The following is a 25,647-nucleotide window of genomic DNA, read 5'->3' as shown; positions in this document are numbered from 1 at the left end:
TGTGGCGCCCTCCATGTAAAAGTGTCAATGACTGTGTAACAATCATCGTGTCATCATCATCATTGTAAATCACTTGGCAATAGAAAAGATTTTTTTGTGATTTTCGCAGCCGAAAAATACAAATATTGAGAAAATCATCATTTCCCGTTCATCATCTCCTGAAGGAATACTCAATTCTGTGAAATTCTCATGTGAAAGATATTCAGTGAAGTGGTTTGAGACATAATCTAGAAGTGTTCAGTGGACGAGGCAGAGGAGGCAGAGTATTCACAGATCAAAACAAAACTTCCCTTCCGACTGCCGGACGATGACCAGCAGCATGGGAGAGGACAAGTCAGAGATGAATGAGGATGAGTTATTCTACCTGATGAAGTGGCACAACTTCCAGAAGAATGTCAGCATTCAATTTGAGAGGCTACGGGAAGAGGAAGATCTCGTGGACATTACATTTGCCTGCGAGGGACGTCAGATCCGGGCACACAAACTGGTCCTGTTTGCCTGCAGTCCCTACTTCAAGCAACTCCTCAAGTCCAATCCCTGCAAGCATCCCGTCTTCTTCATGAATGACGTCAAATTTGAGATTCTGAAGGCGATTCTGGAGTACATGTACCTTGGCGAGGTGCACGTCAGCAACGACAATCTCAAGGAATTCATGAGGGTGGCAGAGAGCCTCAAAATCCGGGGGCTCTCCAAAGACAAAGTGAGTATTTGGTCAGTAATCTCTTTTAAAGGATCCTGTCGTGCTTCTTTAAAAGCAAATTCTTGCCCTTTTTATTAAATTGCATTTGCAAAGTGAAAAGATCAATAAAGCAAAGTTCTTAAGTTTCTTCTTTTCTATGAGATTCTTGAAAAATCTTCTACGTTCTAAATGTAAAAACATTTCTTCATTATTCAAATGAATTATTTAATTATTTAAAATTTAAACAATCGTTTACTTTACAATTTACGTCTCAATCTCGATTAACAAAAGTTAAAAAATTAAATACAAAAAATAGGGGATGTGGGGCTACATTGATATACGATTTTTGGCATAAAAGGAATGGACTTTACCGTAATGTAATTTAGCTCTGCAAAACAAGTGGAACTGTGGAACTAAATAAAATGGATATAAAAGCCTAGATCAACTAGTTGAGATTCTCAACGTGAGCATACACCAGGGACATGACGTTTCCTATGTTTCTAGCGTGCCGTAAAAACTTTGGAGTTTATTAGGTGTTTTCTGTCATTGTGGAATGAATTAATAAAAAATACAAATACAAAATAAGAGCCAACTTAATACCGAATAGGCAACCGAAAACTCCAAATTAGCAACCTACGTAGTTTCGGAGATATCTCGTGAAATGTGTACGAAAACAGTAAAAAATTGACACTAAAAATGGTCACATTTTTCAGAGCTAATGTCACCCCCCTGGCATACACGGTAAAAATTTTTGGACACTGACCAAAATATTGGAACAAATTTTTTTGGAATCAATTTGTACCTAGAGAAGATATTTGTTTGTTCCAAAAAGTTTTCTTTATAGTTTTGTTATGAAATGCAGTTACAATTTTGTTAGAGTTTTCTTTTGGAACCGTTTTGATACGGTGGAATGTCTACAAATTTGAGATGATTTCGTTTTATACAAATTTGTTCCTGAAAGTTGAAATAGAATTTGTTGCACTCGGCTGTTTTGTTCCCACTGTCATAAACAAATTGGTACAGTAGACTCTGTCAAATTCGGGCATTTGGGACCGAAATGTCACCCGAACTAGAGAGAAATTCGGGCATCACATTTTTTTAAAATGCAACGATCTTTTGTTTACCTGTGTACTCATATTAAGTTTACATACTCATATTAATTGTAAATTTCATGAAAGCCCCTTTATAATGCAAAATCCCATCAGAACTGAGACAAAAATATGGCAAATTTGACCAATGTTAAAGGAGCCGAATTAGCGAGAGTCTATTGTACATATTCTTTTTATAACAATATTATTCCTACATCTGTAACATATTTGTTCCAAAAATTTTCGGTGTCCGTGGACGAGGTAATTTTTGGAACGAAATTGTTACTCATATGGGGAATCTTTTTGTTCCCATTGTCGGGAACAAATCCGTGTAAGTGATTTCGTCTTACATTTAAGGCCTATACTTCAGTCGAGATGGATTTCGGTGGCGAAAGTTCATAAGGAACTACCCCCTGGCAAAAGGTTTTTTTATATGGAGCTGTTTGAAGCCAACTCATAAATTGCTTCCAAACTCAGCTTATACTTCGAGTTACGAAAAACTTTTTAGATGGAAATATTGAATATTTATCCCTCTTTACAAGACACAAAGTCCTGTGTACAAGGCACACCTCAATTGTGACATATATCGTGTAACGGTCACGAGTGCAGAAAAATTTCCAAAGTTTGGGCCCGATCGGAGGACATGAAATTTTGGTAGGATTATAGCAGGTGAGATTATTAAGAATCTCACCTAATGCTAGTTTAGAAAAAATCCTACACTTTTTTCCCGTTTTTAATTTTCATTGGAATAGCACCACTCGCTCCTCAGAAGCGTAGATCGCCTGACACTATTAGGGAGCACTTCCAAAATGGTCCTTGCTAATTTCTCTTTTCATGTTTTAAATTCTTAATTTCTTTTAATAGCTATATTTTGTTTCATTTTCCTTTTTTTAACTATTTTTTATGCCACAAATTTGTAAAAGAGAACTACCCTAAGTTTTGTGAGTCAATAAATTGAATTGAATTGAATAATGTTGCTTTTACATTTTACATTGTTAATTTCATTGCCAAACTATCTCATCATTTTCCTCAATTTTACGTTTATTTTTTGCCATAAGTTTTTGATAAATCCGTATATATCAAGTTTACTCTTATCACATATCCTGAACCAGAACTATTTCAATACAAAACTAAAAAAAATATCAAAATGAAATTTATAAAAACTGGTGTGAGAAATGTGTCTCGGCTTAACTTTAGTTTTTTACACGTAGAATTTTTTGCCTTATTTTTGAATTTTCGGCTTTAGGGTCGAAGGAACACCTCTTCGACAGGGAACCCCTATTAACACTTTTGTCAAAATTTATTTAATGCATATAACAAAATCTAAGTAATATGACGTTTTTTCATTAATCTACGTTTTTCGATAAGGATAAGTGTTCAAATTTCGTATTCCAAATGGTAAAGAGTTAGGGTGTCAATAAGTCCTGACATCAGTTCTTAAAGTGTCAATAGGTGTTCCTTTCACCCTATTTTTATTTAATAACTGAGTTTAAAATCACAAGCATACCTATGCCTACATTATTGCAAATTATATTCACAAATTTAACCATGGACTATACTAATTATCATGTACATCAAATCATTTTTCTTTTATCCGAGACACTTTCCTTTTCAAGGTTTTTATTTTGAAAATTCAGCCTTGTTACAAATACCTTTTATTCGTTTTTGTGTTTTAGACTAAAAAGAAAGGTTTTAACTTTTCCTAATTCTTTTGATTTTAAATTTTTGGATATATAGGGTAAATTAAGCTAATTCAAAACCTGCTCTAAATGGAAATTTTTCGCTACTCCAAATGGAAACATCATTGTTTTCACGATAAATACAGTACTAAATTATTATATTTATATATTTTCTATACCACAGTTTCATTATTTAGTTAATTTTGCTCCAAATAAAGCGAAAATCCATTCACATTCACAAATTTTAATCTTAATTTCTCAGAAAAATTAAAAGTGTACCTTTTCACCATCGAATTTTTCATCGATTGACCATGTTTTCCAATGAAAAACACAATGAGGTGACTGTTGTTTATTCGTTTTGTTTAACATTTATGTCATATTTCTGGCTAATTTTAGTTAAATTTAGTGCAAATCTTTATTGTTAACGGCTCTTGAAGTTTTCAAATGAAATAATTACCTATTTCGTGAACAAAAAGGGTTTTTCTGAAGTGTCTGCAAATGCTTCAATCAGGGGGGTGACATTAGCTCTGTAAAATGTGACCAGTTTTAGTGTAATTTTTTTCTGTTTTCGTACACATTTCACAAGATATCTCCAAAACTATGTAGGTTGCCAAATTGTAGTTTTCGGTTGCCTATTCAATATTAAGTTGGCTTTTATTTTGTATTTATATTTTTTGCTAATTCATTCTACACTGACAGAAAACAGCTAATAAAGCCAAAAGTTTTTTCGGCACACTAGAAACATATGGGAAACATAGGAAATGTCATGCCCTTGGCTTCAATAGGAAACCCCGGAAATATGATTTTTTGGAGAGATTTTCTTATAGTTTTAGATGGGAAAGGAGAAAAGACCAGGAATAAAAACAAATCCTTGACTCAAGAGCAACTCAACAGGGTTTTGGAAGCCTTTTATCGCGGTTTCACTTACACTGTTTGTCTCCAGTTAGAAAATTTCCCTTGTCTCCATTTGGATTAATTTGTTTCCAATAGAAGCATTTTACACTCGCGTATTTTTCTTGTATTTAAGAAGTTTTCAAATTATATCTAAGAAATTTTCACTAAACAGTAACATTCTAGAAGAGTCAAGGAGCAAATTTATGTAATTCTCTTCAGAAAAAAATTGAAATTAAAGTGTTAAATCTTCTGTCAAAGTTAAAGCGTCTGGAAATGGTTTTGAATTAGGACATTTACCCTGCTTGGAAAATTATATTTCAGTAATAATATTGATCTTTTCATTTTGGAAAATCATTCAATATAATTTTACAAACCTTAAAATCCGTAAAATGTTTGAATCTTACCTTTAGCAGGATCGTCTGCTTAGTTCTTCCTTGGCATCCCACATTGAGCAGCATATGGACTTCGATGCGGACATATCGGAAGAGCCACAAATGGGCCAGAATCCTCTGGGTAGGAAACACAAAATGATGGAGGAAGTGACGCCGGCAGAGGAGCAACAGAGGCCAAAATGTGCCAAAACGGAGAAGTGCATGAATGAGGGAATGGTGCCCAAAGTTGAGATGGTTGAATTGTTCCATGAGTCCCATCATGCACCCACCTATTGCAACATCCAGACCCTCCTGATCGGAACTCCTGCCCAATCAGGTGATAAAACTCTCACGACGATCGCTGTCCCTCCCACAAATACCAATCCCATGAGCCACCCACCGAATCAGGCCCCACCGAATCCCTCTGACGTCATGACACAAACTGATCACAAAGCCCAAATGCCCACCGAAGGTCCCTGGATGGACAAGCCAGGTGCAGTGGAACAGAATCCCAGTGGGAATGTTCCGACGGACAAATGTCGCGTGAAGGGAACCAAGGCCAACTGCCTTTCTCCCCATCCCTGCCCTGTCTGTTCCCGCCTCTACAGCAATGTCTCCAATCTGCGGCAGCACATGAGACTCATCCACAATCCCACAGCAGTCGTCTGCAACATGTGCCAGAAGACCTTCAACTCCCAGCTCTACCTCAAGCGTCACATCTCTTCCGTGCACGGATATGCAGCCAGTGGACAGGCAGGAGGCGGCGGGAATGTGACTCAAGAGAGGGAAGACAGCAAACCACCTGCCACGAATCCTCAGCAACATGCGCAACCCAACACAACCACTTGGAATATCTACGAGACCATGGAGAATCCCAGTTCAATCATCACACAGTGAGATTACTGCCCATTCAAGCCATCCACTCCTTTGGGTCAGTCATGTGAGCACAAAAATTCACGTAATCCTAATAGATAGAGAAGAAAATAACCAAGGAAGTCTTATCCCAAAATACAGAGGCTTTCCAGTGAATCAAACAGCGAACTAGAAATACTTTCCAGACGAAAATCGCTTTTCAATTGGGTCAAATTTTAAAACAGAAAAGCAATATTTTTTTTTTTAGTAATATTTTAACAAATCATTTCCAGTGATTGATCTCACCGGTATTGATCATTTTCTTTGTAGTGGAAAAATGGTGGGTTAAAGTATCGCAGCTTTGTGAAATACTCGAACGCATGGCTTTATTCAAAAAAAAATCTAGGCCAGAAGCTCAAGATTTGGCTTCCTATTTTTTTATATAGAGTAAGTGTGCTAAATTCCGACCAGCTTGCAATTTCGGCCACCTTTTTTGTTTACGTACTCTAGAGATTATACAATGCAAAGAAGAACAAAAATGCAGCTTCGACAAAGGAGATGACGTGAAAAAGGCATTGGAAGAATTTCTAAAGGGCAAGGAACTATGAGAAAGAAGGTGGCCGAAATAGGGCACCAAAGCTATGTCTATATTTTTATTCATTTTAAAATGTATTAAGAAAGATTTTCAAAGTAAATAAAGACAATAAACTGTCTACAAGGTTCTAAGCAACACTCCTTAAGTAGAAGGAATAAAAAAAATCAATTTTCATTAAAGATATCACATTTCAAACTTGAGACTTTGGCGCTTGCATGCAACTATGCCGGAATTTGGCACACTTACCCTAATTGGTTTAAAACCAATTCAGAGTAATTGATCGTCCACTTCAAAATTTACCTAAAGTAAGATGGAATTACAATTTAATATCGAGTAAAAAATAATTCTCGATTGAAACCATTGAAACCACTAAGTCTTACGGACGTTATCACACTTGCACATTAAAATTTTAATGTGATTCACATTAATTGTCGCTTGTTAGCGTCCAAGTATGTTATTTGTGTCTTTGAGTCACTTAATATTTAGGGTTTTTCTATTTATTGATAAAGAAGTGGACTTGGCCTGCAAAAATAAGTTTAAATTTACCTAAAGCATAAATATTTTTCACATTAAAAAATTAAAGAGAAATCGCATTAATTTTTCGCATTAATGCTATAAATCAATTTATATCAAATTTTGCGGGCCAAGTCTACCTCTTTATCAACAAATAAATCAAATTATAAATATAAAATGATTCAAACACACAAATTACACATTTGGACTCTCACCAGCGGCAATTAATATGAATCATATTAAATTTTGAATGTGCAAGTGTGATAACACAGTTAAGCCTTAAGTTTTAATGTGTCTACATATTAAGAGGAAATTCTATCAAAAATTAATTTCAAAAAGTATTTAAAAAAAAATACTAACATATTCATCAGAATTTTTGATAACACGATGGATTTTTCAAGAAAATTCGTCTAGGCAATATTTTCAAGGATTATATCCAATTTAAAGAATTTTACTTCAAAAATTTAACCAGAAAAATCAAGATTATTAGTATTTTAAAAATCTGAAGTTTTGAGTTTTTTTTTATGTCACGCTGTTTGTCCGTCTATCCGTCCGGTCGTTACCATGCCTAGAGCCCAAATAGTTACAGGTAGAGACTTAGAATCTTCAAGGGAACCCTTATAAGTCGACCTTGGAACCATTAAGATGTCCTTCATTTTCCCCCTTCCCTTATACCCTAGGCACACTTACGACTTAAGCCGAGAGACGCCTTAGTGGAAAATTATGGAAATGTAGTTTAACCATTATTTCGAATATAATTATGTTAAGCCGTCTCTCGGCTAATCCTCAAGTCTGTCAAGGCCCTTACTTTCCACTTCAAAAACATTTTTTTTAGGATTGCTCAAAAACGCGTCGTGTGCTGTTTTTCAATTTATACGAAAATACCGTTGAATCATTTCTAAAAACGGGTTTTCAAATGGTCATCGGTAATCAAAACCACAAAAAGGTAATTTTTATCCGAATGTCAATTAAGTTATTCCTAAGCTATTTTTTAACGAACTGTTTAGAGATTTATAAATCGGTTCAAATCGGTTGTGGACCGGTGAATGGTAAATTATGTAAAACTGCTCTTGGATCTTGGAAATTCTTCTTGCTCTTGGAAAGATAAGATAAGATAAATTTATTCATCAACAATGCTTTCCAAGTACAGTTTCGTTTAACTGAGATCCCGTGTAGTTTTGAGACATTTCAAAACATTTCCAAAGCGTCCAAATCGGTTGAAAAATAGACTCTAATGTAGTAAAAACTTTTTCCTTCAAAAATTCAAGACGGCAATTTTTTAAGTCATAGGTACATTTGGACGAAATTTTCGCCTGGACCACCTCCAAAACATATCCAAAAATAAAAGAAATTCTAGGAGCCGTTTTCAAAAAAAAAAAAAAAAACATGGTTTGGAGGGGAAAGAATAAAAAAACTTCTGGTATTATCATTCTTTTATTGGGGGTCACCGAAAACCGGAACGTGATATCTTTTATCGTTTAAACTCCAGTAGGGAACTTCTGTAACGCTCTGGCAATGCCATATAACAAATTGAGTTTGAATATCAGGAGAACTTTTTCGAAAATGTGATTCTGTAGCCGTGGCATTGCCATTTCAGCTCACGTGACATTGTCAGAAGTCACATATTTAAGATTTCTGGCAATTCAAATGACAATGAATTTTGTTAAACAAATCAACCAAGACGTACTGTATTTTCGTAAAATCAAGTAAAGGGATTTCATTGAAAATTCAATGAATTGCATTTTCGAACTCACATGATAATGACAAAAAAAGCTCGAATGGCATTGTCAGGTTTCGAACTCACGCGTGACAATGCCACGAAAATTACAGAATTCCCCTACAGGTATCGTTTTACTCCTCCATAAATCCTCATACGGAGCGACATACAGACGACCTTTCCTTCAGCGGACGCCAGCCCACTGACCCTTTGTTTGCCGAAGCAACTCACTTTAATTTGCAGTCGGAAATATCGTTTAAGGGAAAGGGTAAAAAAATGTGCCTGCAGAAAAAGGGATCGCAGCGCCATAAAGGATACAATAAAGAAAACTGAGTCTTTACGGGACTATTTAGATCCAAAGACAATGGTAACTGTTACACTGAATCTGATTTAGATTCCAACTCGCAACATCTTCAGAAAAGCACTCTTCCTTCACATTTTTATCGTGCAAATAGTAGTTATGGCAAAGAACTTTCACAGTTTTCTTACTTTTCCCAGCAGTGAAACGACATACATAAAAGAATCTCAAGAGTCAAGAGCAATACCCGGGAAATGCTGCTTCTTGAAGGAAATTAAAGACAATGTTTTTTCTTCATAAGGATCATAATTTTTTTTTAAACCAAAATGGTACACATGGAATAATGGCTTGAAAGACTAGAGGGCCCCCCACATAAGGATATTGGATCCGTTTCTCAATGGGCGCATATGGCCTATGTCGTCACAAGCCTCAAAACTCAATAATAATAATAATAATATTAATAATTGGATGTTTTTTCCTGGAAAAACATTTTGAAATAATTTTTAAAAACATCGGCTCCAAGATGTGTACACTGAGAGAAATCCGAAAAAGTTAAAATAACCTTCCGGATATGTTAACTTTACCCTGCAGTATTGATCCAAAATCGGTGTAAATATTACCCTTTTTAGGTGTATTGGGGGTTAAAGTTACCTTTTTTCATGTTAATTTTACCCTTAAAAAGGTGTAAAATTAACATTAAAGAATGTTGATATATTTTTGCACCTAAAAAGTGTTATGAGGAAAAAAAGTTAATCGCACCCTCTTTTTTTTCTCAGTGTAGAAACGTTTATCCGGAAATCCAAAACTTCAAAATAACTCGTGCATGTCCCAATCGATTCTGATTCACTTGAGTTGTATAACTTTTGACCTTCAAAAAAACTTAAGGGGAATGATTCAAGAACATTTTCGTAAATTGACAAAACGTCGGCCTAGAAAACCTCTAGGGTAAGTGTGCCAAATTCCGGCCACCTTTTTTGTTCCTCGAATTTCCATGAATTTTTAGTTTTTACATACTCTAGAGATTATACAATGCAAAAGAATAACAAAAAATGTAGCTTTGACAAACGAGATGACGTGAAAAAGATATTGGAAGAATTCTCGAAGGGCAAGAAACTATGAGAATGAAGGTGGCCGAAATAGGGCACCAAAGCTATGTCTATATTTTTATTCATTTGAAAATGTATTAAGAATGATTTTAGAGTAAATAAAGACGGTAAACTCTTTACAAGGTTCCAAGCAAAACTCTTACAAAAGAAAGAATAAAAAAAAGTCAATTTGTACTTAAAATATTACATTTTAAACTTGAGACTTTGACGCTTGCATGCAACTATGCCGAAATTTGCACACTTACCCTATATCGGATAATAGAAATATATTCGGAATTCAAAGAAATTGTTGAAGCCGTTTTCGAAACAACCAATAAAAAGGATATCAGAGGGAAAGGAAGGAAAATTTAGAATTCCAAATTTTTCCAAAATGTTATTCCTCAGTCTTTAAAAAAAACAATATTACAACAATATCCGGATGTAGTAAAATATTTAATGCCATCGCGCTCTCGTCCGGCATTTCCTGATTAGTTTGAGCTTAAAATCATTCAAAACTTCAGCCAACCAAGAAGCTCACTTGAATCAAAATATTTCATACGACTAAATATTTACTTACTTGTAGCCATTGATTAAACATCATCCTAAATTACATTTGAAATTCCAAATTGACCCAGTTGAAAAAGCGATTTTCTTTCCAAAAAAATATTCCACTGCAGACCATTTCCCCTTTCTAAAGGTGACATTGAATTTGTAAATAGAATTATATAGCCAGTATATTGAGTGTTGAGAAACAAAAGCAAAGTAGTTTGTAGGATACATTGAAAAAAAATCAAAAAACAAAAATGCAATAGAATTACTTAAGTATTAATTCTTACAAATTACTACGTGCTTACTTCAAAATCCAATTATTCCTCTAGAACAAGAACAAAAGAAAAATTGAAGATACCTCTTTAGATTTATTATCTCAAACTAATATTACTTTTTTTTTGGATTTTAATGCGCTATTTTTTTCAAAATGAATTTTTTTTTTTACATTTTATTCAATGTCTCAATTTTTTCTGAGACTCTAGTGATTTTTTTTTAAATTTCAAAAAAAAAGATTATTATTTTAAATACAAATATAAATCTATTAATTATATTTTGTGTCTAATCTCTTTATCTTTTTTTTGTTGTTTTTAATCTTGACCTATCTTTTTATTTATCTCCTATGGCGACTTAAGGTTAAAATTTAATTAGCGCTAAATTTGAATAAAATGTTTAAAAGTATTTTTTGTAAGTGTACCTTATTTTTTCTCTTGTTTTTTTTTGTAAATGCTGTCCTTAGTAAGGTCTCTGTCTATCTCTGCCGTGATCTCTGGAAAAATTAAGAAAAAAGAAAAAACAAAACAGGAATTTAGATATTTCGATGCAAGCCTTGTGGGAATTTCCAAACTCACCCTCCGCGCATTGCTCCTCCTCCTCCACGTCCTCCCCTACCACCCCCAAAGCCCCCACCCATTCCATTTCCTCCGCCAAATCCACGATCACCCCTGTCTCCGCCACCGGGACCCCCACGATGTCCCCTGAAGCCTCCTCCTCCAGCATCTCCACCGGGGCCTCCACTGCCCCCATCAGCCTTTGGAGCCTTACACCTGTTGCACAGATTGCGCCAGGCAAAGTTCTTGTTGCTGCATCCACTGCAGATCCAATCACCCTCGCGCTCTTGCATCGTGTTGTTGCCACCGCCACCGCCACCGCCCCTTGGAGGTCCCCCACGAGACTCTTGATCACCTCCGGGACCTCCGCGGTTGCCAAAGTCCCTTGGACCACCGCTGTGGCCTCCACCGCGGCCACCACCGCGATCTCCACCAAAGCCACCACGACCTCCACGGCCGCCACCACGGGCTTGCCAGTTGTTCTGCCTCTGGGCCAGGGACACCTTGATCGTGGCCCCATTGAAATCTCTGCCATCGAACCAACTAATGGCCGACTTGGCAGCGTCTGGATCATCGTAAGTCACTGTGGCTTCGCCCTTGGACTTTCCAGTCTCCTTGTCCTTGTACACCCAAATCTTGGGCTTCATTGTCTTCTTGTCTTTCTGCAAATCAAAGGCATTGCCAAAGTTTATCATAATGCCCAGATTTTTTATTAAAAGAGCATGAATTAAGGAAACGCAAAATTTACCGATTTATAAATGAGCAAATAGTCACAGGAATGGGGCAATTTGAGGCATTTTGATACACTTTACTACAGGCATTTAGTAAATAAAAGAATTATCCAATTGACATATTTTCAAAGGAAATTTACTCCTCTAATCATAGCAAAACATTTTCGGCTAAAACAGGCTTTAGGCCTAAAGTTTGACCATGTGGCTCAACTGCTTTAATTACTTATATCAGGTAAGACTTTTCAGAAAATTTTGGCATAGGATTGTTTTTTGTTTTGTGCAAATGATCCATTAGTTTTTCAAAAACTACAGGTTGCTGTCTTGAATTTCGGGAATTTTTTCTTGCTTAATTTGTAAAAAAAAACATGTTTGAATTAAACTAATAAAAATTACAATGAATAAGAAGGGGGTCAATTACTCTGAATAAATAGTAGTTTTCTCTAATCCCGGTCAAAATCCTGAATGTTAAAATTCCGTAAGCCAAGATGTAGGGGAAAGTACTCTCCCTTCGAAAGTTCATACCTTAGTATAATGTGAAGTTTCTCTTATTTTTCCTAAGACACTTACACATTTCTATAAAATATTAGTTAGCTTATTATCAATTCTTTTTTTTTTGTTTTTCATTAGATGTATGTATACATTTTTTTTTCTCTAAATTTTCTTAAATTTTCCGTGTTAATGGCTAGACTCATTGACGACAACACGAAACTATATGTTTCACGTCGTCTCTTAACTCCTCGGATCCCCCCTACGTATGCTGCTCCATTCTATTGAGATTTTGCAAAGCTTGATTAATAGTAATGTTAAACCAATTTTTGATTGCTTTGTATGTAAAAAAATGTAAACATGAACATATTTCGTACATGACTGGCATATACAACCTGAGAAAGAGCTTTTCCACCGTTTTGCTCTGGAGGTTGGTCACCAACGCTAAGACGGCGGTGGACGCTGAAAACTACGTAGCCTATCTATTTATTTATCTATGTAAGGGGATCTCGAGTGTATTTTATTCAATAATAATAATAATAATTATTATTATTGATATTTATGTGATAATTTGTGTATAAAGCGTGTCCCAGATTTAAATTTCAAGTTTTCGACATGAAGTTAGTCACAATAGGAATTGAGTTTTGTTTTGATTTTTTTTTTGATGTTTCAAGAGAATTTCGTCAGCTTTTCATTTCTGAAAAGAATATTGAAAAAGGTTGTGTTTTGGTTGAGAAAAGTGATAAAAATGGAGAACCTGCGCAAAATTGATCGTGGACACGTACCTAAAGAATCCAAAAGCGAGCAATGCTAAAATCGGAAGGATCACCGGAAAGTGTCCATCCACGGTGCGAAGGGTTATATTACGCTTCAAGGAACTCAAGACTATTGTTCAAAAGACAGGATGTGGCAGAAAACCTGGAGCTGTAGACAAGAGGATGGAGAAGAGAATGTTGGTGCTTTTCCAGAAGCAATCTTGCTTTTCAGTCAGAGATGTGGGCAAAAAGCTGGGTATCTCCAAGAGCTTAGTGTAGAGAATCAGAGAGAGTAACGGATTGATAACGAACAAAGCTCAAGCTGCTCCTAATCGCACAGCAGAGGCAAAGTGCCAAAGAGGTCGAGAAATCTGAGTGATCGAGTTTTGAAAGGCTTTCAAGGATGCATTTTGATGGACGACGAAACTGTTGTAAAAGGTGAATTTACTCAGTTGCCCGGCCAACAGTTTTACACGGCGAAGACTCGTATGGGTGTAGCCAGCAAGTACAGGTTCAAAGAGTACGACAAGTTCCCGAAGAAATATGTGGTTTGGATAGCAATCTGCTCTTGTGGACGTCGCAGCGAAGAATTTTTCATAACAGGGACGATGAACGCGGATATCTACATAACTCTTTCCGGACCGCAGCATATGCTGCAAGCCAATTTCACAATTTTTTAATCAAAAATATCTAAGCTCAGGAATTAATTGAGGTCCTACAAAAAATATCTTACATTTGGACATCTTTATAGTTTGTAATCATCCACAAGAATAGGATTTTTATCAGTTCTAAATAATTAAAAAACATTGTTTTTCACAGAAAATGCATATGCTGCTTTGGGTACTCAGAGTCCCAAAAGAGACGAAAGAGATAAAAGAGTGCCTCCAAAAACGACTTTTGCCACTGTATCAAAGCCACGACATCTCTCCTCTATTTTGGCCTGATTTGGCATCATGTCATTACGCGAAAGCCACCCTGGAATGGTTTGCCAACAACAATGTCAAATATGTAGATAAGAAGGTCAAGCCGCCCTGCACTCCAGAAGTCCGCCCCATTGAGAAATACTGGGAAATTTTGAAAGGAGACTTGAAGAAGAAGGCTAATCCAGCCAAAGATTTGCAGGACTTCGCTCGAAAGTGGAAGAAAGTCGTCAGAGATCGTGGGGACGACCTTGTCCAGAGCCAAAGAGTAGGGAGTAATGAAGACGGTGCGAGACTTCGCGGAGAAACCGCTTGAATAAAAAAACCATAAAGTGGATTTGAATCACAATGAAATACCCTTTCAAGAAATATAAATAGTATTTTTATATGTACTATAGTTTTTTAATGAGAGTCATTTGTCTTCTTGGAATTTATATCCGGCACACGCTTTAGGACCTGAATTAGATAATAATGTATCATTGAGGAAAATCATGGTGTTTTTAATGTCATGCAAGCCACGGATGAGAATCTACATCTCCAAAGGGATGGTCGATCCGTCAGGATGCATTTGTTACAAGGATGGCGATTTCTTTACTCTCTTTATACACATATTCCTAACACGTTCCGGTAAAATCCCGAAACCTAAAATCCTGAAAAGTCAAAATCCCTAATGGGCCAAAATACGGAAAGGCAAAATCGCTAATGAGCCAAAATCCGGAAAGCCAAAATCTAGAATCTTAAAATCCGGAAAACCGAAATCCCAAAAACCAAAATCTCGAAAGTCATTTGGGATTTTGGCGTTCCAGATTTTGACGTTCATGATTTTGACTCTTGGGATTTTTGGCGCACGGGATTTTGGCTAACGCCCATTCCTACAAAATATATATATTTACAGCTGAGGTCATAGATTGACTTTGAGCCGATTTTTTTTAGTACGGTTAAGTTATTTAAAAGTAATAAAATGTCAAAGTTATGAATTTTCCTAAGGATACTCTTAATTTCGTAAAAATTGACAGTCATTTTTGGCTTGGGTATCGTATCTACCAATACCCACAAAATGGACTTAGTCCCTATCTCTAGTGAAAGGAGCTCCAATATATTTTTGCCCATTGTCCTTTGAAGGTAAATAACCATGTCGGGCCTTTTAATTTTATAATTTTTCGTTTTTTTTTTTCAAAACATTTTTTTTTTTAATTTTTATTATGCTTAAAAATAAATATGGGATTAATATTGATATTTTTGAAGGTTCATCATTTATGGTTATCGCGCGTGGATTTTGAAATAGTCTTGTAATTTAAATTTTCAACTTGTTTTTATATGTTTTTGGCTTAATTTGATTTCATAAAGGTTTTACTGTAATGACCAGCGCACAATAACTTTTGTTTGTAAACACGTTTTCAAAATTTCCCATGAGAATGAGCGAGATGACTAGATCTATGTTTCATTCACTCTCATTGAAATGTCAAAAACATGTTTACTAAACAAAAGTTATTGTGCGTTGGACATAATGCCCAACGCACAATCAATTTTGTTTAGTAAACATGTTTTTGACATTTCAATGAGAGTGAGTGAGATCTAGATCTAGCCATCTCTCTCTATCTCATAGGAAATTTTGAAAACATGTTTACAAACAAAAGTTATTGTGCGTTGGGCATAATGCCCAGCGTACAATAATTTTTATTTATAAACATGTTTTCAAAATTTCCTATGAGTGAGCGAGATAACTAGATCTAGGTTTCACTCACTCACACTGAAATGTCAAAAACATGTTTACAAAACAAAAGTAATTGTGCGTTGGGAATAAGGTTAAATTTATCATTATAAAATATATTATCGTCATTTTTATCACTTACCTTGATAATGCCAATAGCTCCAAAATGACTGTGAATCTCCTGTTCAGTCACTGATGGATCCATTCCAGACACGAAAATAGTATCCTCCTGAACGATCATATTGGAATCACCACGGCCACCGTCTCCTCCTGTTAAATGGCACTATTTTAGTGAATTTTCTGAATTCCTTTTCCAACTATTTCTTTCATTATTTCAATTAAAAACTATTTAACTATCCATTATTGTTCTATTGCAAAAACCCTTTGAAAAAATACGCTTTCTTTTAAAATCCCTATTGTTATTTTTTTGCTCTTGCAATCTTTACGTTGGAATCAATTGATATTTCGTAGGAAACAATACCCTTTTTGTAATGTTTTTCTTTTTGCAAAAAGAAAATATTTATACCCTTAAACTATAACTTTTTATTGTCGTTTAAAAGAGGGGACGATAAATTGATTTACTCTTTTTTAGGGGAAGGGCACCTGAAAATCCATTGGAGTACAAAACAAATGGAAACCAGATAAACCATTATCATTGGTTTATGGAGAGAAAATCTTCGGTGAGAGAATCGAAAACCCAAACCAATCGTAACACATTCACACTTTTACTTCAGACATACATACAGAATCATACATTTTCGCTGTGGTTTTTACTTTTTGAAGATACCAAGTAGAAATTTTTGGTAATTGAAGAGAATAAGAACCTTTTCCCCTTATTTTTTTTTAAGAATAAATTTTTAAACGTAGATTTTTTTTAACCATTCCATTTCATACACTTCATAAATTTTACCTGATTTTATTTTTTTTAATTTTCTTTGAAGATAGCATTTCTTTTTATTTTGTTTTCTAGAGTCTTTAGTATTTTACAATTTTTTTTTGTAAGTTAAATTATGATATTTAAAAAATTATAATGATGTTATATTCAAAGAAAAGAACCTCTCTCTCAAAAGACATTTTTTTAAACACTAATTAATACCAAAATGTTCTTAAAATTACAAAAAATCCATTATAAGTAAAATGTTATACTCTCATTGTCACTCAACTCAGAGGAGAAAGTCGTTTTTATTGACGGTGAAGGAGGGATGTGAAATTGTAAATTTCGATTGTACTTTTGGTTTTACTTTTTTTTTAATTGTTTGTAATATGTTAACCAGAAATTAGAAACGGAAAAGAATAAAGAAAAAGGATGATAATGGCGTACGCACAATAAAATTTGTTTTGTAAACATATTTTCGAAATGACGTTTAAGAGTGAGCGAGATGACTAGTGGAATTCTCTGTTTCTCTCACCCTTGACGAAATGTCAAACATGTTTACAAAACAAAAATTATTCTGTGTATCGCATAAACTAAAGGGCAATATTATAAAATAAAAATAACTCTTATAAACCATTTATTATTAAATTGATCACCGAACAATTTTCTGTCCAGTGTTTACCTTTATTAAAACCAGCTTTGTTGCCACCACTGCTGCTAATGAAACCATATGTTACTATCATTGTGATTCTGGGTGTGCGCGAAAATCTTTTATCCATCTCTTATCAATCTTTCTTTTTTTGTTTTCTTCTTCTTTTTTCTGTCATTCTATGCGACCAACATAACTTTTCAATTAATCAGCATAAAACTATTTTTCTTTTTATCACTGAAACAAATTTTCTCAAAATTTTTCCATCACAAATTTTTCATGTGATAGAAAAAAAAATAAGAAAACATTCTTTCTGTGCTTCTAAAAAAGAAGAATATTTTCCACCAATTTTTTTCTGATTAAGTCATCATTGGTAGCAAGAATCAATTCATCTCCACACACCCAATGATAGAGACGTGCGAAAAATCTTCTTTTACCACTTTAAAAATCGCTGAAGTTCATATAAATTATTACGTTAGAGTATAGGAGACAATAATAATAAAAATAATAAATAAATATATATATTTTAAAATAGTCTTTTGGTGAAGTAGAATTAGAACACGAACAGTTTTTTTTGCATGTAGTTTTTCTTTTTTTCGAAGTATTTTTGCCATGAAATAAAATGAATTCATAACACTTCAATTTAATACTCTTTTCTATTTTTTTAAACCTTCTTAAACATACTTTTAAAATATACATTTTCTTTTATTTTGCAATAAATTTGGCCATTCAACATCAAGAGATAAAAAAAAACTCGTAATCATACACCTTTTTTTGTTCTTAAAATAGCACTTTAATACTTTTTACAAACTTACCACAAATTACCATGAAATACTGAAGAATTTACAAGTTTTGCAATCTAATAACCTTTAAACTCTTTTCTGAGGCAAATTACTAAGTTCATGTAAAGCAATAAACACTTAAAACATCGATGACGATATTTAATCCAGAATATACTTTGATGAATGGCCAAAATTCAAATAAAATTTTATAGATACCATTTTTTGGACTTTTTAAATAAACGAAGAATAATATAAACCATATTGATTATATTCATTCTTAAAACACTCTCAATTGTTGACCATTAATTGATTCTTTCCGGTTTTTTTCTTCATGTTTTTGTAAATGTTTTGTGTTCTGTCTTCATTTTTACCAAAATGCAATATTTTTTTTGCGATATTCAAATGCCATAAGAGAACAAATAGAAGATAGAAAAATTATAAATTCTTACCTGAAATTTCCGCCACCACCGCCGCCTCTGCGGCGATCGTTCCCAAAATCGCCTGAAATGGACAAGAAACGATAAGGTTTTAAGGAAAGCTCAGAACATGGAAGAATCAGAACATGGAATTATGAATTTTATTTTTTTCCATTTTTTGAAGTTGACTAACTCTTTTATAAATCATTTAGGGGAAAGGCTCATAATTTTGTCCAGTTTTTTATTTTGGACACTTTGAGGATAAAATTGGACACTAAAAATAAATTGATTAAAATGATGGATTTTTATTTCAATATTTGATGAATAATGAATTCTATCTAAATATTTGTTCTTTTTGGAAGATTTTAACACTAAATACGTTAAATTTTGAATATGATTTGAGTTGAAATTGCTTTGTTGAAAATTCAGTGAGAGCAATTGCTTACGAGAAATACGACGGAACTTTGTGTTTACTTCAGTCTTATTTAGCTGTGGTGAAGTACAGTGGTGTCTCTCTATATGCATAGTTTGGGTACTTTTTTTTAACAGTTCCGATCTCTAAATGCACTACTTTTTTTGAAATTCCTAACGGGTTTTTCTTTCTTTTAATAAATTTTTATTTATTTTTTTTTTAGAATTTCCCGTGTTATTTTAACTATAATATGATACAGAAAAAATAAAATTAATATAATTAAAACCGAGAAAAATTAGTTACCAAGAAAATAATTTCCTTTATTTACTTTGTCAAAATGTAAACAAATTGATTTTGAATGCAACCGACACAAAAGCTGTGCATCGACACGTTATGCATATAGAGAGACACCACTGTACTAACAATGTTTCTTCGCTTTTTTGAGTGATATTATTGAATATTCATTGAACATTGTGTTGATTCACGTTAGTGGTGATTTATACATTTGACCTGAAGTGAGATTTGCCTTGTGAATTAGATTTTTCGTGTGAAAATTGGGAAATTTTTTAAGACATTTATCAGTGAGGTGATACTCCTTATTTTGGACAGGCGTTTTTCTCACGAAATTTCGTGAAATTTTAGCTTTTGAGATGTATTGAGATGTTTTAGTTTTTAAGAGATGTAGCGAGAAAAGCCTTGAAAGCCTCCCGGACGGGCCAGACAGAGAATGAGCGAATCCGCGCGTACTTGGAGTACCGAAGTCAACTCACTTTAATGAATGATATGGAAAGTTTCCGGGCTTCTTGTGACATTCTACGTTTCCCTTACATGAACAGGAAGAGAACTTGGTAAGATTGGTTCATGAAATGAAAAACAATGGGCATCCTGTTGAGGCGGACTAGCTGTCCAAATATACAGCCAAGTTGTCCAAAATAAGAGTCAAATTCACCTCTACATATCAATTCATTTTTAAACGTATTAAGACTAATTTTAGTAAAAACAAAGACAATAAACCCTTGCCAAGTTTCTAAACAACCCTTCTAAAAAGAGAGTAACAAAAAGAGTTAATTAGTATTGAGAATATCGCACTTCAAACTTGGAACATTAATGCTTATAAGCAGACTGTACAAAATTATGAGCCTTTACCCTAAATTCTCTAATTTTCTATCAAGCATTTTTTGGGAAAATTTATCTTAGGATTTGATATTAGGGGCCAATAATTCATTTGATTTAGAAAAACCAAAAATATTGCTTGTTACTTCAAATTTCGAGACATTCAGAAACTGGGCTAAACCTCCCGTTTGAAGACATCTTAAGAGCATTTAAATCATCTGCATTTACGGTCTTTTTGGTATTACCAAATGAAATAAAATTTAAAATAAAGAACAAATAAATTATCAGCAAAAATCAGTGTACTCCAATTGACTATCGATTGTAAAAAGGTTAGTTTTATTAGAGATCCAATGTTTTTTTTTTTAAATTTTAAACCTAAAATTAATGATTTACTCTTTTCTAGCAGAAAAGTGATTTTTAAACTAGAGGTTTAACTCAGTTTCCGAAGACCTATAATTTCTAATATAGTATAGTATATTTATTTATTTATACAAGTAATTTTACAGATTTTTCAAAATCTAATGGATAAATGATGACAAAATTTTACGAACATTTTTTGTGTGTTTACGAACATTTACGAACAAATGTTTGTAAAAGTACAAAAAATGTTCGTCAAATGATTATGTTACGAACAATGTTTGTGAAAAAGTTTTTTTTTACGAACTTATTTGTGGGTTATACGATTCACGAGCATTTTGTAACTCCCCCATAGGAATTCACAAACATTTACGAACATTTTTACAAATTTTTGTTTCTGTGTAGAAATTGACGAAATTCACCATTAAATATTCAAAAATTGACCCAACAGTCGAATCGAGGAACCCGGTCGAGTGAAGGTACTTTACCTTAATTCAATCACATTTTTCTTTAAGAATCAGACAAAGTGGAACTGGAACAAGGGGGATCAAATCTTTAAGGTTTTATTAGTTTTACTGCTCGTACTCCACTAAATAAATAAATCTTCAAACTTTTTTGATCTCATGAGTTTGGAGGAAGAACTTAACTTAAAAGTGTCAAATTTCATTAATTCTTCGAGGACCAGTAGATCACACAGATGACAATAAAACACTATCATGTTTCTTGGGAATTATTTAGAGGAAAATATAACTTTATAAAGTAGTAGAAAATTATTTTTCCAGCTTAAGCGTTCAAACGTATTTAAAGTTAAAAATAGGGGAACATGCTTGTAATTTTGGACATTTTGAGGGTAAAGTTGGACACTACAAATAAATTAATTAAAATTATGGAATATCTTCGGATATTTAATGAATAGTGTATTCCAGCTAAATTCCAGGCTCCTTGAGATATCCTACGGTTCCTTCTCATAAACAGGAAGAGGACATAGTGCGCATAAAAAGGACAAGAATGGAAAATTCTATTACGACGTATCAACTGTCAAAAAATTACAAACAGGGTGTCCAAAACTACAGTCATATTCTTGTGTATCTTTATTCATTTTTCAACGTGTTAAGATTAATTTTAGAAAAATCAAAAAAGATAATATACTTTTTAAGGTCCCAAACAACACTTTTCAAAAATATTTTAATATGTATTGCAAATGTTGCACTTTAAACGTAAAACATCAGTGCTTAAATGCATCCTGTCCGAAATTATGAGCAATCCTCTACCAAAAAATAGGAATATTTCGAGAATATTTTTTTGGACTATTTACCCGATGAAAAATTTGATTCTGTGAATGATTACAATCTATAAGGATGTCCATATCTAGGATATTGTTGTAGGCCTTCAATTAATTAATCAATTCCTGAAGTGAGATATTTTTGATCAAAAATCGTTAAATTGGCTTGCTGAATATGCAGCGGTCTCATAAGAAACTAAATTACTTGCATTATCGCAAGAGGCTCAAAATTGGACCATCCAAGCTTCTTTGTTATTTACTTACATAATGCATATGCATGCTACTAATGCAAAAATATCAGCATATATATTTAGAAATTATATAAATTAAAGCATAATAATGTAGTATAATTGTTCTATTACTTATTGAATATAAATTACAATTTATCTAATTCCCACAGTCTCACAAACGCTTGATTTTTATCAAATTCATTTTCATTTCTTGTATGAAGCATATGCTCAATGGAGTCCCAACCAAACAAAAAAAATTTCATCAGGAGGCCTAACCTTAAAAAAAACGAGACTCGCTGCAATCATTCATTCGTAATCTATTGAAAACCTTTTCATTCCTCTTCTGGGATGATATCTGTTAGCTTTACGGGAATATTTAAAAAGTAAATGAAACTTACGATTATTGCCATAATCACGACCACCTCCGCGGCCTTGGTATCCTCCTCCGCTTCCATCCTTCCCGCCTGAAAAATTACCTTCATTCTCATAGTAATCACCCCCGCCGTAGTGATTTCCTGCACAAGAAAAGCTCTGAATAGTGAGGAAGCTACCAGAAACAATGCAAAAGCATCCTACCTTGATTTCCACCACCACCACCGTAGCCTCCTTGCTGTGGCCCACCCCAATTTCCGGCTGAAGGGGGTGCAGAATTTCCGCCACCGGCTGCTGCGTATCCAGGTGGAGGAACAGAAAATTGTCCTGGTGCAAAATTGCCGTAATTTCCGTACTCTGAAAGAGCACGAAAAATAGCAAGAAAATGTAAAAATGTGACGCCGCATTTTGCGCCCCCAATAACCTTCGACGAATTTAGGGGAATTTCTCACTGGTTTTACTTACGATCTGCCATTTTTACTGCTCTGTAGTTTCACTTAACACTTTACTACTATTTTATTGTGTTTTTGTGCACAAAATCTTGAGATTTCTAGCGAATATTTGCTATTTTCTTCACAAGACACGCTTTCAAGAAAAAAATAAAACGCAAAGATGGCTGATTCCACAAGTTCCACGGACCACCTTGAATGTGGAATGGATAGTTTTACAAAAATTTCAGCGGTCACCCGGCAGGACACTGGACTCACACCAAATTACATATTTAAACACTATTTTTTCAAATCATTTTTTTTTCTTTTGTTTAAACATTTTTATCACTTCAAAAGATGAGCCAAAAAATCATATACCTCCCATACAGAAGTAGATCTTGAAAAAGAACAATTAACAGAATAGCATTAATAGAATAGCAAATTGGAATAAAATACCCAGTGCAGATATTTTCAACATAAAAGCAAGATTTATATTTTTATATTTAAAATATAGAAGTTTTTCGTTTCGAAAACCTTTTACAGCAGTTCTGGGACTAGTAACATAAATTAATTTTCTAATAAAAATTTTTGAACTTTCACATATTTTATTGCAATTATTTGGAACCAATGATTCAAACGACCAAACACAATAAATGTTAACACTTTTGTTGGTTATACTGTAAAAGCCATTTGTATGTCCATTTCTGATTGCAAATTCCATAAAAAAGTGTAATTTTATGCCAATTTGATATTCTATGCCCATTTTGATCTTTGACTCATTTTTTTTTTAATTGATAGAAAAGTAATTAGCTATCCTTTACACAAAAAGAAAGCTATTTAAAACCTCTATATTCGTATCGTATTATCACATAAAGCATATTCCTCATCATTCATCATCAGCATTTTCAACCATAAATCCATAACCAAATCGAATTCAATCAATAGAATCTTGATATAAAGCTTTGAACTTGAAATTTAAAAAAAAACGTGTTCTAAAGTGTTAAAAAACTAAATTGGGAAATAAAGAGACAAGGCACATTGTGTACCCAATCAGTCTTAATTAAGGGATTCAAAATAACAGCAGGATTCGTCACACAAAATTTTTTCGGTTATGTAGTAAAATCCATTTAAATGTCCTTTTCTAATGCTTAATTCCATATAAAAAGGTTGCATATTACGCCAATTTGGTATTCTACAGGTGACCGGAAATTTTACAGAGACAATTTTCATAGAAAATGTTCCGAAAATTTTTGAAAACTGCAATTTAATAAAAATATTCAGAAATTTCCATCGTTCAGTTCTGAATTTCTGATTTGCGGATAGGCGGATGTGTCAGCAGAAGTGCGCCGAAAAATGTATTGTTGCTGTTTTAAAGTGGTAGGAAATGATTACAATTTCCCCCCATTATCTATTTCCCTGCTTCAATTTGTGTATCGAACGATCAAAAATATCCTTTAGCAGTAAGTCAATAAACTGAGTCAAAAGAACTAAATGTAAAGGGGATATTCGGATTTAAAAATTGGCTTTTTTGTAAGCTTTTGTGTGAATTGAGAACTATAAATCTCTGAAATATTTCTCAATAGAGATGGCCTACTAGGATATAAAACACATTAAATATCTGTAAAGAACATTCTTATTATAGTTATATTACTTGAAATTTAAATAAAAAATGTTGCATATTAAATTTTGCTGCTAAGATCAAAGTGTAGTTTGACCTGTCACACAAAACTGGCGACAGCAACTAAAAGAAAAGGTCAAAATAATTTTAAGCCTTTAAAATAATTGCCAGTAGACTATAACTGAGGACACTAGAAATTTTAACTTTGAATAATATAGCAGACGTCGCAGACGCAGTAAATGCGATTTATGGAATGACCGTTTTGAGATTATCTAACTTGATAGAGGGTTAAATAATGCATTGCCCTAGCTAGATGTATCCTATTTTGGGCATGAAACAATAAATAAGAATAATATAAGATGTTTGGAATAGAGGTAAAATAGTTAGATTAGTACATGTGGTTCCTGTTTAAGTGAAAATAAAATGAGTGAATTTGATATGAATTGTCTCCTATAGGGTGCTAATTCTCCCTATAGGGTCGAAAGAACACCTCTTTGAAGAACCTCTATTGACACTTTCGTCAAAATCTTGAATTTTATTTAATATATCTAATAAAATGTAAGTAACGTGGCGTTTTATTTTATTAATCTGCGTTTTCAATTAGGATAAATGTTCAAATTTCGTATTCCAAATGTTACAGAGTAGGGTGTCAATAGGTCCTAACACGAATTCTTAAAGTGTCAATAGGTGTTCCTTTCATCCTATACCCTATGCCAATTTTTTCACGAAGTAAATTTGGGCATTCAATGGGTCAAGTGGTAGAATACTCGCTCTATGATGCAAACGTCTCGAGTTCGATTCGAATCCCCTTTAATTTAACATGAATATTTCTGGCGTTAACGATATTTGATAACTGCATCCAGTGAGCTTCTTCACTGCACTTGATTCCACTGGGTCATGGGAATGACAACGTGTGCCAGCATTATTATTTTTATTGTTTGAATTTGAAATTCACTCCTTATGAATCGTTGGCCCTCAAAATTAGTTGCAAAATTGCCGTCGAAATTGTATTGCATAAATTAGCATCGAACAGACTGGGCCATTGCTCTTTTAATCGATTTTCAAAGAAGCAATGGAGAAGTGAATATGACACCTTCATTGTTTTCGATTAGAAAACTCACTGAGAACAGCGCCAACCAGTGTAAGTAAAATGTACAAGGCGGGAAATATTTTATGTTGTTCAAAACACATTATTCACATTATTCACATGTATTTTATACTAAACTTTAATTTCACTAATGCCTAGACTCATTTTAAATACATTTCAAAAGTTTTCACAAGAGTTTTATGAATAAAATTTCCTTTGTTTTGATTTTTTCTGGCATCAGCTGATTTCGATGGTGGTCGATGAAATTTCGAACAGT

At 33.8% G+C, this 25,647-nt stretch overlaps 2 protein-coding genes across 9 annotated transcripts; one reads left to right on the top strand and one right to left on the bottom strand.

Moving 5' to 3' along the window:
* The first annotated feature begins 44 nt into the window (after positions 1-44).
* LOC129805880 (protein bric-a-brac 2-like) lies at positions 45-10,996 on the top strand. 5 transcript variants are annotated; one of them, XM_055854108.1, is made up of 3 exons: positions 45-700; positions 4,751-5,642; positions 10,449-10,996. In XM_055854108.1, exons 1-2 carry the CDS (start codon positions 308-310, stop codon positions 5,606-5,608), a joined length of 1,251 nt encoding a protein of 416 aa, XP_055710083.1. In that variant the 5' UTR covers positions 45-307; the 3' UTR covers positions 5,609-5,642; positions 10,449-10,996. The 5 variants fall into 5 exon arrangements, with proteins under 5 accessions (XP_055710083.1, XP_055710084.1, XP_055710085.1 ...); XM_055854109.1 differs by having other exon boundaries at positions 4,751-5,651; XM_055854110.1 differs by lacking the exon at positions 10,449-10,996 and adding an exon at positions 5,726-5,816.
* LOC129805882 (RNA-binding protein cabeza) lies at positions 10,488-22,887 on the bottom strand. 4 transcript variants are annotated; one of them, XM_055854111.1, is made up of 8 exons: positions 22,703-22,887; positions 22,442-22,594; positions 22,264-22,380; positions 18,505-18,556; positions 17,307-17,341; positions 15,893-16,020; positions 11,169-11,809; positions 10,488-11,086 (listed from the first exon to the last, which is right to left on the bottom strand). In XM_055854111.1, exons 1-8 carry the CDS (start codon positions 22,710-22,712, stop codon positions 11,053-11,055), a joined length of 1,170 nt encoding a protein of 389 aa, XP_055710086.1. In that variant the 5' UTR covers positions 22,713-22,887; the 3' UTR covers positions 10,488-11,052. The 4 variants fall into 4 exon arrangements, with proteins under 4 accessions (XP_055710086.1, XP_055710087.1, XP_055710088.1 ...); XM_055854112.1 differs by having other exon boundaries at positions 17,307-17,338; XM_055854113.1 differs by having other exon boundaries at positions 22,442-22,564.
* Between the last annotated feature and the right edge of the window lie 2,760 nt (positions 22,888-25,647).

The sequence above is a fragment of the Phlebotomus papatasi genome, chromosome 3, assembly GCF_024763615.1.
Source record: "Phlebotomus papatasi isolate M1 chromosome 3, Ppap_2.1, whole genome shotgun sequence".
Classification (NCBI taxonomy): Eukaryota; Metazoa; Arthropoda; class Insecta; order Diptera; family Psychodidae; genus Phlebotomus; species Phlebotomus papatasi.
Note: the sequence above shows the minus strand (reverse complement) of the source record. Positions and strands in the feature narration are given on the sequence as shown.

Excerpts from the sequence above, each read along its gene's own strand:
- LOC129805880 (XM_055854106.1), top strand. The coding sequence starts at position 308 with ATGACCAGCAGCATGGGAGAGGACAAGTCAGAGATGAATGAGGATGAG. Across the intron at positions 701-4,750 it reads GGGGGCTCTCCAAAGACAAA|CAGGATCGTCTGCTTAGTTC; the intron begins GTGAGTATTTGG and ends TCTTACCTTTAG. Across the intron at positions 5,605-10,448 it reads CCCAGTTCAATCATCACACA|ACCATTTCCCCTTTCTAAAG; the intron begins GTGAGATTACTG and ends ATTCCACTGCAG.
- LOC129805882 (XM_055854111.1), bottom strand. Across the intron at positions 18,557-22,263 it reads TCGTGATTATGGCAATAATC|GCGATTTTGGGAACGATCGC; the intron begins GTAAGTTTCATT and ends TGTCCATTTCAG. Across the intron at positions 17,342-18,504 it reads GGTGGTGGCGGAAATTTCAG|CAGCAGTGGTGGCAACAAAG; the intron begins GTAAGAATTTAT and ends TGGTTTCATTAG.